This window comes from Salvelinus fontinalis, chromosome 9 (assembly GCF_029448725.1).
Source record: "Salvelinus fontinalis isolate EN_2023a chromosome 9, ASM2944872v1, whole genome shotgun sequence".
Taxonomy (NCBI): Eukaryota; Metazoa; Chordata; class Actinopteri; order Salmoniformes; family Salmonidae; genus Salvelinus; species Salvelinus fontinalis.
The window spans coordinates 3,682,498-3,696,807 of NC_074673.1; the positions used below are offsets into that span (position 1 = coordinate 3,682,498).

At 46.1% G+C, this 14,310-nt stretch overlaps 1 protein-coding gene across 4 annotated transcripts in view; it reads right to left on the bottom strand.

Annotated features, from left to right (window-relative positions):
* Window positions 1-14,310, bottom strand: part of LOC129861910 (trichohyalin-like) — a 30,819-nt gene that overhangs the window by 12,009 nt on the left and 4,500 nt on the right. For 3 of the 4 annotated variants that reach the window (XM_055933095.1, XM_055933094.1, XM_055933097.1), the window contains exons 9-21: window positions 12,432-12,557; window positions 12,102-12,206; window positions 11,684-11,872; window positions 10,175-10,410; window positions 8,128-8,392; window positions 7,843-7,910; window positions 7,572-7,756; window positions 7,190-7,232; window positions 6,204-6,306; window positions 4,826-4,899; window positions 4,622-4,706; window positions 4,369-4,465; window positions 4,152-4,234 (exon numbers count right to left, since the gene is read on the bottom strand). In XM_055933095.1, coding sequence (XP_055789070.1) covers window positions 4,152-4,234; window positions 4,369-4,465; window positions 4,622-4,706; window positions 4,826-4,899; window positions 6,204-6,306; window positions 7,190-7,232; window positions 7,572-7,756; window positions 7,843-7,910; window positions 8,128-8,392; window positions 10,175-10,410; window positions 11,684-11,872; window positions 12,102-12,206; window positions 12,432-12,557 — 1,659 coding nt within the window. The remainder of the gene's footprint in view (window positions 1-4,151; window positions 4,235-4,368; window positions 4,466-4,621; window positions 4,707-4,825; window positions 4,900-6,203; window positions 6,307-7,189; window positions 7,233-7,571; window positions 7,757-7,842; window positions 7,911-8,127; window positions 8,393-10,174; window positions 10,411-11,683; window positions 11,873-12,101; window positions 12,207-12,431; window positions 12,558-14,310) is intronic. The other variant, XM_055933096.1, reaches the window with a different exon arrangement.

The following is a 14,310-nucleotide window of genomic DNA, read 5'->3' on the forward strand; positions in this document are numbered from 1 at the left end:
CACTGTCTATATGTATAGTCTACCTGACGGAACACTGTCTATATGTATAGTCTACCTGATGGAACACTGCTGTGTATAGTCTACCTGATGGAACACTGTCTATATGTATAGTCTACCTGATGGAACACTGTCTATATGTATAGTCTACCTGATGGAACACTGTCTATATGTATAGTCTACCTGATGGAACACTATCTATATGTATAGTCTACCTGATGGAACACTGCTGTGTATAGTCTACCTGATGGAACACTGTCTATATGTATAGTCTACCTGATGGAACACTGCTGTGTATAGTCTACCTGATGGAACACTGTCTATATGTATAGTCTACCCGATGGAACACTGTCTATATGTATAGTCTACCTGATGGAACACTGTCTATATGTGAAGTCTATCTGATGGAACACTGCTGTGTATAGTCTACCTGATGGAACACTGTCTATATGTATAGTCTACCCGATGGAACACTGTCTATATGTATAGTCTACCTGATGGAACACTGTCTATGTGTATAGTCTACCTGATGGAACACTGTCTATGTGTATAGTCTACCTGATGGAACACTGTCTATATGTATAGTCTACCTGATGGAACACTGCTGTGTATAGTCTACCTGATGGAACACTGTCTATATGTATAGTCTACCTGATGGAACACTGTCTATATGTATAGTCTACCTGATGGAACACTGCTGTGTATAGTCTACCTGATGGAACACTGCTGTGTATAGTCTACCTGATGGAACACTGTCTATATGTATAGTCTACCTGATGGAACACTGTCTATATGTATAGTCTACCTGATGGAACACTGCTGTGTATAGTCTACCTGATGGAACACTGTCTATATGTATAGTCTACCTGATGGAACACTGTCTATATGTATAGTCTACCTGATGGAACACTGCTGTGTATAGTCTACCTGATGGAACACTGTCTATATGTATAGTCTACCTGATGGAACACTGTCTATATGTATAGTCTACCTGATGGAACACTGCTGTGTATAGTCTACCTGATGGAACACTGTCTATGTGTATAGTCTACCTGATGGAACACTGTCTATATGTATAGTCTACCTAATGGAACACTGCTGTGTATAGTCTACCTGATGGAACACTGTCTATATGTATAGTCTACCTGATGGAACACTGCTGTGTATAGTCTACCTGATGGAACACTGTCTATATGTATAGTCTACCTGATGGAACACTGTCTATGTGTATAGTCTACCTGATGGAACACTGTCTATATGTATAGTCTACCTGATGGAACACTGTCTATATGTATAGTCTACCTGATGGAACACTGTCTATGTGTATAGTCTACCTGATGGAACACTGTCTATATGTATAGTCTACCTGATGGAACACTGTCTATGTGTATAGTCTACCTGATGGAACACTGTCTATATGTATAGTCTACCTGATGGAACACTGTCTATATGTATAGTCTACCCGATGGAACACTGTCTATATGTATAGTCTACCTGATGGAACACTGCTGTGTATAGTCTACCTGATGGAACACTGTCTATATGTATAGTCTACCTGATGGAACACTGTCTATGTGTATAGTCTACCTGATGGAACACTGTCTATGTGTATAGTCTACCTGATGGAACACTGCTGTGTATAGTCTACCTGATGGAACACTGTCTATATGTATAGTCTACCTGATGGAACACTGCTGTGTATAGTCTACCTGATGGAACACTGTCTATATGTATAGTCTACCTGATGGAACACTGTCTATGTGTATAGTCTACCCGATGGAACACTGTCTATATGTATAGTCTACCTGATGGAACACTGTCTATATGTATAGTCTACCTGATGGAACACTGTCTATGTGTATAGTCTACCTGATGGAACACTGTCTATATGTATAGTCTACCTGATGGAACACTGTCTATGTGTATAGTCTACCTGATGGAACACTGTCTATATGTATAGTCTACCTGATGGAACACTGTCTATATGTATAGTCTACCCGATGGAACACTGTCTATATGTATAGTCTACCTGATGGAACACTGCTGTGTATAGTCTACCTGATGGAACACTGTCTATATGTATAGTCTACCTGATGGAACACTGTCTATATGTATAGTCTACCTGATGGAACACTGTCTATATGTATAGTCTACCCGATGGAACACTGTCTATATGTATAGTCTACCTGATGGAACACTGCTGTGTATAGTCTACCTGATGGAACACTGTCTATATGTACAGTCTACCTGATGGAACACTGCTGTGTATAGTCTACCTGATGGAACACTGTCTATGTGTATAGTCTACCTGATGGAACACTGTCTATGTGTATAGTCTACCTGATGGAACACTGTCTATGTGTATAGTCTACCCGATGGAACACTGTCTATATGTATAGTCTACCTGATGGAACACTGTCTATATGTATAGTCTACCTGATGGAACACTGTCTATGTGTATAGTCTACCTGATGGAACACTGTCTATGTATATAGTCTACCTGATGGAACACTGTCTATATGTATAGTCTACCTGATGGAACACTGTCTATATGTATAGCCTACCTGATGGAACACTGTCTATGTGTATAGTCTACCTGATGGAACACTATCTATATGTATAGTCTACCTGATGGAACACTGCTGTGTATAGTCTACCTGATGGAACACTGCTGTGTATAGTCTACCTGATGGAACACTGTCTATATGTACAGTCTACCTGATGGAACACTGTCTATATGTATAGTCTATCTGATGGAACACTATCTATATGTATAGTCTACCTGATGGAACACTGCTGTGTATAGTCTACCTGATGGAACACTGTCTATATGTATAGTCTACCTGATGGAACACTATCTATATGTATAGTCTACCTGATGGAACACTGCTGTGTATAGTCTACCTGATGGAACACTGCTGTGTATAGTCTACCTGATGGAACACTGTCTATATGTATAGTCTACCTGATGGAACACTATCTATATGTATAGTCTACCTGATGGAACACTATCTATATGTATAGTCTACCTGATGGAACACTGCTGTGTATAGTCTACCTGATGAAACACTGTCTATATGTATAGTCTACCTGATGGAACACTGTCTATATGTATAGTCTACCTGATGGAACACTGCTGTGTATAGTCTACCTGATGAAACACTGTCTATATGTATAGTCTACCTGATGAAACACTGTCTATATGTATAGTCTACCTGATGGAACACTGTCTATGTGTATAGTCTACCTGATGGAACACTGTCTATATGTATAGTCTACCTGATGGAACACTGTCTATATGTATAGTCTACCTGATGGAACACTGCTGTGTATAGTCTACCTGATGGAACACTGCTGTGTATAGTCTACCTGATGGAACACTGTCTATATGTATAGTCTACCTGATGGAACACTGTCTATATGTATAGTCTACCTGATGGAACACTGTCTATATGTATAGTCTACCTGATGGAACACTGTCTATATGTATAGTCTACCTGATGGAACACTGTCTATATGTATAGTCTACCTGATGGAACACTATCTATATGTATAGTCTACCTGATGGAACACTGTCTATATGTATAGTCTACCTGATGGAACACTGCTGTGTATAGTCTACCTGATGGAACACTGTCTATATGTATAGTCTACCTGATGGAACACTATCTATATGTATAGTCTACCTGATGGAACACTGTCTATATGTATAGTCTACCTGATGGAACACTGCTGTGTATAGTCTACCTGATGGAACACTGTCTATATGTATAGTCTACCTGATGGAACACTGTCTATATGTATAGTCTACCTGATGGAACACTGCTGTGTATAGTCTACCTGATGGAACACTATCTATATGTATAGTCTACCTGATGGAACACTGCTGTGTATAGTCTACCTGATGGAACACTGTCTATATGTATAGTCTACCTGATGGAACACTGTCTATGTGTATAGTCTACCTGATGGAACACTATCTATATGTATAGTCTACCTGATGAAACACTGTCTATATGTATAGTCTACCTGATGGAACACTGCTGTGTATAGTCTACCTGATGGAACACTGTCTATATGTATAGTCTACCTGATGGAACACTGTCTATATGTATAGTCTACCTGATGAAACACTATCTATATGTATAGTCTACCTGATGTAGCTGGCGTAGAGTCTGTAGCCTCTGAACTGCCTGGTCTCTCTCCTGTTGCAGCTGATTGGCTCTCTTCCTGCTCTCTGTGAGAGAGTGTGTGTGAGAGAGAGCGTGTGAGAGACAAAGTGTGTGAGAGAGAGAGCGTGTTTGGAAGTTTAACGCTAAAGTGCGATGATTCCAGTGGCTTCTTCATACTCTTTCCACAGAAACACCTTACCCTCTAGCTGAGACCTCAGTGAGTCCGTGTGCTGCGCTTTTTCTTGGCCTCCATGACATAGACCTTCTCCCCCGGCCTGCTCCTTTAGGTTAATCAACTGTGGCAATGAGAGAGAGCGGGAGGAGGAGAAAGAGAGATAGAAAAAGCAAGAGAGAGAGAGAGAGAGAGAAAGTGGGGGGTATCTTTCATAATGGACAAAACGTCAAAAGAAATACAGTAATTCCCTTGAAAAGTGATAAGAGCCCTTCAATACCTTCAACTCCAGTGTAGAAACCTTGATTTGTGCCTCTGTCCTCTCGGCATCTCTCAGTCTCTCCAGACTCCTCAGAGCATGTTCCCTGCAAACGGGACAATGATACGTCAGACTACATTCTCTCGTCATGGGTCGTCTTTGGATTAGCTGTGAGAGATATTGTTCCTTTCCAAATGTACATGTTACAGGTAAGGCTCAACATACTTCTCCCTCAGGTGCTGCTCTCTCTCTGCCACGTCCAGCTCCAGCCTCTGAAGTTCACTATTTAGCCGTGACACCTCATGACATTCAGGATGTGCAGAAGAGGGAAACACATGAACAAATTGACTGATTGTTTAATTGATTAACGGACTACCCCACCTGTTCCCTGGCTGACTGTAGCTCATGTTGCTGCTCCTCCAGTTCAGTGTCTCTGTCCCTCAACATGTTCCACACCTTTATGTAACGCTGCCCCTCACCTGGGCCCCATCCACCTCCTCCAGAGACACTGTATAGTTATTGTGTCTTTCGGAAAGTATTCAGACCCCTTGACCTTTTCCACATTTTGTTACGTTACAGCCTTATTCTAAAATGGATTTGTTTCCTCCCCCTCAATCTACACACAATAACCCACGGTGACAAAGCAAAAACAGGTTTTTCAGAACTTGTTGCTAATTTATTAAAAAATGATATATGATATTTACATAAGTATTCAGACCCTTTACTCTCAGTAGTTTGTTGAAGCACCTTTTGGCAGAGATTACAGCATCAAGTTTTCTTGGGTATGACGCTACAAACTTGGCACACCTGTATTTGGGTAGTTTCTCCCATTGTTCTCTGCAGATCCTTTCAAACTCTGTCAGGTTGGATGGGGAGCGTCGCTGTACATATATTTTCAGGTCTCTCCAGAGATGTTCGATCCGGTTCAAATACAGGCTCTGGCTGGGCCACTCAAGGACATTCAGAGACTTGTCCCGAAGCTACTCCTGCGTTGTCTTGGCTGTGTACTTAGGGTCGTTGTCCTGTTGGAAGGTGAACATTCGCAGGTGTGTGCCTTTCCAAATCATGTCCAATCAATTGAATTTACCACAGGTGGACTCCAATCAAGTTGTAGAAACATCTCAAGGATGATCAATGGAAACAGGAAGCACCTGAGCTCCATTTTGAGTCTCATAGCAAAGGGGCTGAATACTTATGTAAATAAGGTATTTCTGTTTTTTTACTTGTTAAAAATGTCTAAAAACCTGTTTTTGCTTCGTCATTATGGGGTATTGTGTGTAGATTGCTGAGGAAAATGTGTTATTTAATCCATTTTAGAATAAGTCTGTAACGTATATTTTTGGGGGAAAAAGTCAAGGGGTCTGAATACTTTCCGAATGCACTGTATAACTCTGCCCTCACCTGGCCCCCATCCACCTCCCCCAGGGAGACCATCTGTAGCTCTGCCCTCACCTGTTCCCATCCACCTCCCCCAGGGAGACCATCTGTAGCTCTACCCTCACCTGGCCCCCATCCACCTCCCCCAGGGAGACCATCTGTAGCTCTGCCCTCACCTGGCGCCATCCACCTCCCCCAGGGAGACCATCTGTAGCTCTACCCTCACCTGGCCCCCATCCACCTCCTCCAGGGAGACCATCTGTAGCTCTACCCTCACCTGGCCCAGCTCCTCCAGCGAGACCTGTTCATCCCGTGTCTGTGGTGGTATACTAGGAAAGACAAAATGAAAATATTCCTGTGTCTCTGTGTTTCCATGTCCCCGTCTCTCTGTGTCTCTCTGTGTCTCTCTGTGTCTCTCTGTGTCTCTCTGTGTCTCCGTGTAATGTGTCTCTCTGTGTCTCTCTGTGTCTCCGTGTAATGTATCTCTCTGTGTCTCTCTGTGTCTCCGTGTAATGTGTCTCTGTGTCTCTCTGTGTCTCTGTGTCCGTGTGTCACTCTGTGTCTCTCTGTATCTCTCTGTGTCTCCGTGTAATGTGTCGCTGTGTCTGTGTCTCTCTGTGTCTCTCTGTGTCTCCGTGTAATGTGTGTCTGTGTCTCTCTGTGTCTCTGTATCTCTCTGTGTCTCCGTGTAATATGTCTCTGTGTCTGTGTCTCTCTGTGTCTGTGTCTCTCTGTGTCTCCATGTAATGTGTGTCTGTGTCTCTGTGTAATGTGTGTCTGTGTCTCTCTGTGTCTCTCTGTGTCTCCGTGTAATGTGTGTCTGTGTCTCTCTGTGTCTCTCTGTGTCTCTGTATCTCTCTGTGTCTCCGTGTAATGTGTCTCTGTGTCTGTGTCTCTCTGTGTCTCTCTGTGTCTCTGTGTGTCTCTCTGTGTCTCTGTATCTCTCTGTGTCTCCGTGTAATGTGTGTCTGTGTGTCTGTATCTCTCTGTATCTCTCTGTAATGTGTCTCTGTGTCTGTGTCTCTCTGTGTCTCTCTGTGTCTCTGTGGGTAAATCAAGATGCATTTAAGTGCATTCAGAATCTAGAGACAGACGACGTTTAGATTCTTCATAATTCATCCATTACTATGCTTGTGCAAGTAGTCCTGGTTCTACGTTCATAGAAAATACATCATTATGATATATTTAATAGAAGAATGGGATCATACTCACTCTGTCTCTGTCCCGTTATCAAACGTTTCTACCGTTCCCCTACCTGCAGAGGACAACAGTGTCAACTCCTTGTGTTCCGTAGTGCACCACTGCCACCATAGAGTGAGAGATCGACACTCTAATCCAGGGGTTTGGCAACCCTGTTCCTGGAGTGCCGTAGGTACTGACGGATTTTTAAGCCAACTAGGCAGCACACTGAAAAACGTAGTGATCATTATCAGTGATTGTCAAAAAAAATGTCACACCTGGTCTTCCAGGTCGGTTAAATCCAAAACATGAAGTATCTGCGGTACTCCAGGACCAGGGTTGCCTATCACTGCTCGATTCCCTTTGAATTCATTTATGAATTGCTGAACAAATTAATAAATTATTTATTTTTTACCCAAGATATGAGGGTTGTCTTTAACTTTGAGTCTGTGTAAGTAACAGTAGCGGCTCCTCTCCAGCTCCAACTGTTGTTTACAAGCGTTCAGCTCTACCTTCAGCAGAGAACCAGCATCTTTAACGACTCTGCTCAACTCTGCCTCTTTACTGACCCAGTGCTGATGAAGAGTCTGAATCTCTTCCCTGAAACGAAGAACACATTCATTTAATGGTTAATTATAGACATTTCAAATGTCTGGGATTCATAAACCCGGATAGTCCACGCTCACTTGTCTCTCTGTCCCTCTGTCTGAAGTCTCTCAACCTCCACCTTCAGCCGTACCACCTCCTCTTGAAGCTGAAAGCCACAAATCATACAACGACACGGATCTCAACAACACAGAACACTAAGGATCAATAAGCGATGACATTGAAATAGATGTTTTGTGTCTACAGCCAGGGTACGTTAAATAAGGACGATTGCTTGATCAATTGATTGACCGATTTGATTTAATTTACCGTTTTTTATTTACTACATCTACAGCCACGGTACATTGGAGACGATCTCATCTTACTGTATCTCCAGGGTTCTTCTCTCTGAGTTCCTCTAATTCTGCCTGGGTGGATTGTAACGCCATAGCCACATCCTGCCACTTCTCGCTCCAGTGTGAGGCCACACCCCTAAGCTCCTCCATGTTCTGAGCCGACTCAGCCTCCAACCGCTGCAGCTCCTCCCCCTTCTGACACAGCCCCTCCTCCTTTTCCAGGAGCTCCGCCTCCAAGGCCAGGCAGCATTCGTGCAGCCTCTGGTTCTCTGACTCCAAGGCATCCTGGGATTCACTGGTGACAGGATGTTCTTGACGTTAGCGATGACAATCATTAATACATGTCCATAGTTGTTGTGTGAGAGTGTTAAAGACATTACGAAACACAAATCAACCCCTAGCCTCTACCCACAATGCACTTGTGTAGATCTGAGAGGATTGGATAGGTGTAAATAGGCCTGTGGCGGTCATGAAATTGTGTCAGCCGGTCATTGTCATGCAAAAATGAACCAACTGCATCGTCAAGGCATACGTGCTCTCTCAGACTCACGGTTAGAACGTGTTGGAGCGTAGCAGAAGGTAACCAGTCCATCCAGTATGCATGATAATAATACCCACAATCAAAAGGGATTACTAGAATTTGTTTAATTTAGGAGAATAGGCTAGACCAATTATGTACAAAAGATCTCTTAAATCCCCCCCTTTGAAAACCACATCCACAAGGACCATATTTTCCACTCAGTTTCAACCTGTCGTTGAACTTCTTTCTTCACACTGATCCATCACAGTGAGGTGAGTTTTTAAAAGCACGTACTGTTTATGTTTGATGTGATTTTCCATTTAATTTGCATTGATGGCAGAGTGGTTAGAGGGACAATAGAGCCCTGAGTACCAGACCATTAGGACCTGATGGAGGGACAATAGAGCCCTGAGTACCAGACCATTAGGACCTGATGGAGGGACAATAGAGCCCTGAGTACCAGACCATTAGGACCTGATGGAGGGACAATAGAGCCCTGAGCACCAGGGCATTAGGACCTGATGGAGGGACAATAGAGCCCTGAGTACCAGACCATTAGGACCTGATGGAGGGACAATAGAGCCCTGAGTACCAGACCATTAGGACCTGATGGAGGGACAATAGAGCCCTGAGTACCAGACCATTAGGACCTGATGGAGGGACAATAGAGCCCTGAGCACCAGGGCATTAGGACCTGATGGAGGGACAATAGAGCCCTGAGTACCAGACCATTAGGACCTGATGGAGGGACAATAGAGCCCTGAGTACCAGACCATTAGGACCTGATGGAGGGACAATAGAGCCCTGAGTACCAGACCATTAGGACCTGATGGAGGGACAATAGAGCCCTGAGTACCAGACCATTAGGACCTGATGGAGGGACAATAGAGCCCTGAGTACCAGGCCATTAGGACCTGATGGAGGGACAATAGAGCCCTGAGCACCAGGGCATTAGGACCTGATGGAGGGACAATAGAGCCCTGAGCACCAGGGCATTAGGACCTGATGGAGGGACAATAGAGCCCTGAGTACCAGACCATTAGGTCCTGATGGAGGGACAATAGAGCCCTGAGTACCAGGCCATTAGGACCTGATGGAGGGACAATAGATCCCTGAGTACCAGACCATTGGGTCCTGATGGAGGGACAATAGAGCCCTGAGAACCAGGCCATTAGGACCTGATGGAGGGACAATAGAGCCCTGAGAACCAGGCCATTAGTGACCTGATGGAGGGACAATAGAGCCCTGAGTACCAGGCCATTAGTGAGCTGATGGTCGTTAGCGAGTTGGGTACTACCAACGCATGTACAAAGTGAACAAGAGGAGACTCAACGGTCACGTGCAATTTTACTGCGGTCCTGACTCATGACTGCCAGTGTGGCGGCAATACAGTCACCGCAACAGCGGGTCGTATCTCTATCTCGCACTCTGGTGAAAATGTCATCTAGGATCTTGGCCTAGGGGTCGAGGTCACCGTTAGGGGTTGATTTGGGCTTAAGGCTATGATACCAAGTGGTGATCTCCAAATGTACATCTGCAGTCTGTTATTCCTCTCACCTGAGCTGACAACAACTCTCCCTCAACTCTGTCACTTCCTCCTCCTGTCTTCCATCCCGTCCAATAGCACTCGTCAACTCCTCCTTCTCTCCGATCAGCTGCGAGCGCTCCGTCTCCAGAGCTGCGATCTGATTGGTGTGGATGACTCTCTCCGCCCCCAGCTCATGCAGCTGAGACAATGAGGACTCCAGCCTCTGTCTGACCATCTCCAGTTCTGATGTCATCTTTTCATTCATCTTGTCCAATATCAAAGAGATAGATGTGGTTAAACATTCAGACGGGATATGGAACACTTAAGCAGGTAGAAAATTCAGTCACAGAGTACAAAAAAATTCAGCTCAACAAGTGGAACCAACAGGCACACAACTAGGACTAGAAATAGGGTTTTTAATAGAAAGTTTCCCCTTTTAGGGTGTATTGTTCTGGTAAATGTATATGGAAAGTTTCCCCTTTTTAGGGTGCGTTGTTCTGGTAAATATATATGGAAAGTTTCCCCTTTTTAGGGTGCGTTGTTCTGGTAAATATAGATGGAAAGTTTCCCCTTTTAGGGTGCATTGTTCTGGTAAATATATATGGAAAGTTTCCCCTTTTAGGGTGCATTGTTCTGGTAAATATTTATGGAAAGTTTCCCCTTTTTAGGGTGCGTTGTTATGGTAAATATATATGGAAAGTTTCCCCTTTTAGGGTGCATTGTTCTGGTAAATATATATGGAAAGTTTCCCCTTTTAGGGTGCATTGTTCTGGTAAATATATATGGAAAGTTTCCCCTTTTTAGGGTGCGTTGTTCTGGTAAATATATATGGAAAGTTTCCCCTTTTTAGGGTGCATTGTTCTGGTAAATATATATGGAAAGTTTCCCCTTTTAGGGTGCATTGTTCTGGTAAATATATATGGAAAGTTTCCCCTTTTTAGGGTGCGTTGTTCTGGTAAATATATATGGAAAGTTTCCCCTTTTAGGGTGCATTGTTATGGTAAATATATATGGAAAGTTTCCCCTTTTAGGCTGCATTGTTCTGGTAAATATATATGTAAAGTTTCCCCTTTTAGGGTGCGTTGTTCTGGTAAATATATATGGAAAGTTTCCCCTTTTAGGGTGCATTGTTCTGGTAAATATATATGGAAAGGGTGTGATTTGGGGTGGGTATTCTATGTTCTTTAGTTCTATTATTTGTATTTCTATGTTTTGGCCGGGTGTGGTTCTCAATCAGGGACAGCTGTCTATCGTTGTCTCTGATTGAGAACCATACTTAGGTATCCCTTTTCCCCACCTGTCTTTGGGAGGTTAACTTTGTTTGTGGCACATAGCCCTTAAGCTTCACGGTTGTTTTGCATTGTTTATTGTTTATGTCGGCGTCATATAAATAAAGGAATATGTACGCTCACCACGCTGCACCTTGGTCCTCTTCATTCGACGGCCTTGACACCCCTTCTTTTTTTTTTTATTCCCTGAATTTTGAAACCCGCTACGTCACAGTCCATAACCAAACCAAGTTGTTTCAAACTTCACACCTCTGTCACAGTCAGAAGTTCCTGCTTCATCTGCACAGTCTCCTGCCCCTGCCTGTTGGTGTGGGCCTTGGCCTCGGCCAGCTGGTTGCTGAGCTCACACACCTGGTCTGTGTAGCCTTCCCTGCCTCTCTGGGCCCTCTCCAACTGCAGCTCCAGATCCTGAGCGTGCTGGTGCAGGTCTGCCTTCTCCTGTACAGCACACATGACAGAACATACGCAGGTGTTCATCAAGACAAAACATCTATGCACAAATACATTGGATCTTTGCATCGTTATACTCGAGATGCATGGCCTTATCTCGATGATTACGCCTTGGATGTTAACGGAGAATTTGCACGATAACTCATCACGCATGGATGTGAAGTTAGGATTGGGGCCCACAGTGTTTAGCTAGTAAAGACAGAGGATGGATGGAGACCTGTAGTAAGCGGTCCTTGTCACGCATGGCTCCGGTCAGCTTGATCTTCAGGTCCTCCACGCTGTCCTCCAGACGCAACACCTTGGAGGTCAGAAGATCCCTCTCCTGCCCGACAGAGAGGGTGGTTAGGACCAGTCAGTGGAGTGAAAGAGGACTTTGGGTTGGTTTCCCAGACACTGATTAAGCTCAGTTCTCGGGAATGAAAAAGAACATCCATTGACTATGTTTTTTTTTTAGTCCAGGACTAGAGTTAATGCTTGTATGTCCCTTTGAGTGATGAATAAAGGTTTCCTGAAATGAAATGGAATTGACCCTAACCCTGCCACTCACCAGAGTGGCCTGACCCAGCTTACTGCGTGCCTCACTCAGCTGGTCCTGCAGCTCACTGTGGGTCTGCAAGGCACGATCCAGTCTCTGGTTCACTTCCTCTGTCTGGTTCAACACTGTCCTCTGAGCCTGGATGCACAGAGCGGGAGGTAGGAAGAGAGAGGTAGGTGAAAAGTGCTGCAGCATGTGTTTTGTAGCCTGGAGACACAGAGTGGGAGGTAGGGAGAGAACGGGGCTGGAGACACAGAGTGGGAGGAAGGGAGAGAACGGGGCTGGAGATACAGAGTGGGAGGTAGGGAGAGAACGGGGCTGGAGACACAGAGTGGGAGGTAGGGAGAGAACGGGGCTGGAGACACAGAGTGGGAGGAAGGGAGAGAACAGGGCTGGAGACACAGAGTGGGAGGAAGGGAGAGAACAGGGCTGGAGACACAGAGTGGGAGGAAGGGAGAGAACGGGGCTGGAGACAGAGTGGGAGGAAGGGAGAGAACGGGGCTGGAGACAGAGCGGGAGGAAGGGAGAGAACGGGGCTGGAGACACAGAGTGGGAGGTAGGGAGAGAACGGGGCTGGAGACACAGAGTGGGAGGTAGGGAGAGAACGGGGCTGGAGACACAGAGTGGGAGGTAGGGAGAGAACGGGGCTGGAGACACAGAGTGGGAGGTAGGGAGAGAACAGGGCTGGAGACACAGAGTGGGAGGTAGGGAGAGAACGGGGCTGGAGACACAGAGTGGGAGGTAGGGAAAGAACGGGGCTGGAGACACAGAGTGGGAGGAAGGGAGAGAACGGGGCTGGAGACACAGAGTGGGAGGTAGGGAGAGAACAGGGCTGGAGACACAGAGTGGGAGGTAGGGAGAGAACGGGGCTGGAGACACAGAGTGGGAGGTAGGGAAAGAACGGGGCTGGAGATACAGAGTGGGAGGTAGGGAGAGAACGGGGCTGGAGATACAGAGTGGGAGGTAGGGAGAGAACGGGGCTGGAGACACAGAGTGGGAGGTAGGGAGAGAACGGGGCTGGAGACACAGAGTGGGAGGTAGGGAGAGAACGGGGCTGGAGACACAGAGTGGGAGGTAGGGAGAGAACGGGGCTGGAGACACAGAGTGGGAGGTAGGGAGAGAACGGGGCTGGAGACACAGAGTGGGAGGTGGGGAGAGAACAGGGCTGGAGACACAGAGTGGGAGGTAGGGAGAGAACGGGGCTGGAGACACAGAGTGGGAGGTAGGGAGAGAACGGGGCTGGAGACACAGAGTGGGAGGTAGGGAGAGAACGGGGCTGGAGACACAGAGTGGGAGGTAGGGAGAGAACGGGGCTGGAGACACAGAGTGGGAGGTAGGGAGAGAACGGGGCTGGAGACACAGAGTGGGAGGTAGGGAGAGAACAGGGCTGGAGACACAGAGTGGGAGGTAGGGAGAGAACGGGGCTGGAGACACAGAGTGGGAGGTAGGGAAAGAACGGGGCTGGAGACACAGAGTGGGAGGAAGGGAGAGAACGGGGCTGGAGACACAGAGTGGGAGGTAGGGAGAGAACAGGGCTGGAGACACAGAGTGGGAGGTAGGGAGAGAACGGGGCTGGAGACACAGAGTGGGAGGTAGGGAAAGAACGGGGCTGGAGATACAGAGTGGGAGGTAGGGAGAGAACGGGGCTGGAGATACAGAGTGGGAGGTAGGGAGAGAACGGGGCTGGAGACACAGAGTGGGAGGTAGGGAGAGAACGGGGCTGGAGACACAGAGTGGGAGGTAGGGAGAGAACGGGGCTGGAGACACAGAGTGGGAGGTAGGGAGAGAACGGGGCTGGAGACACAGAGTGGGAGGTAGGGAGAGAACGGGCTGGAGACACAGAGTGGGAGGTGGGGAGAGAACAGGGCTGGAGACACAGAGTGGGAGGTGG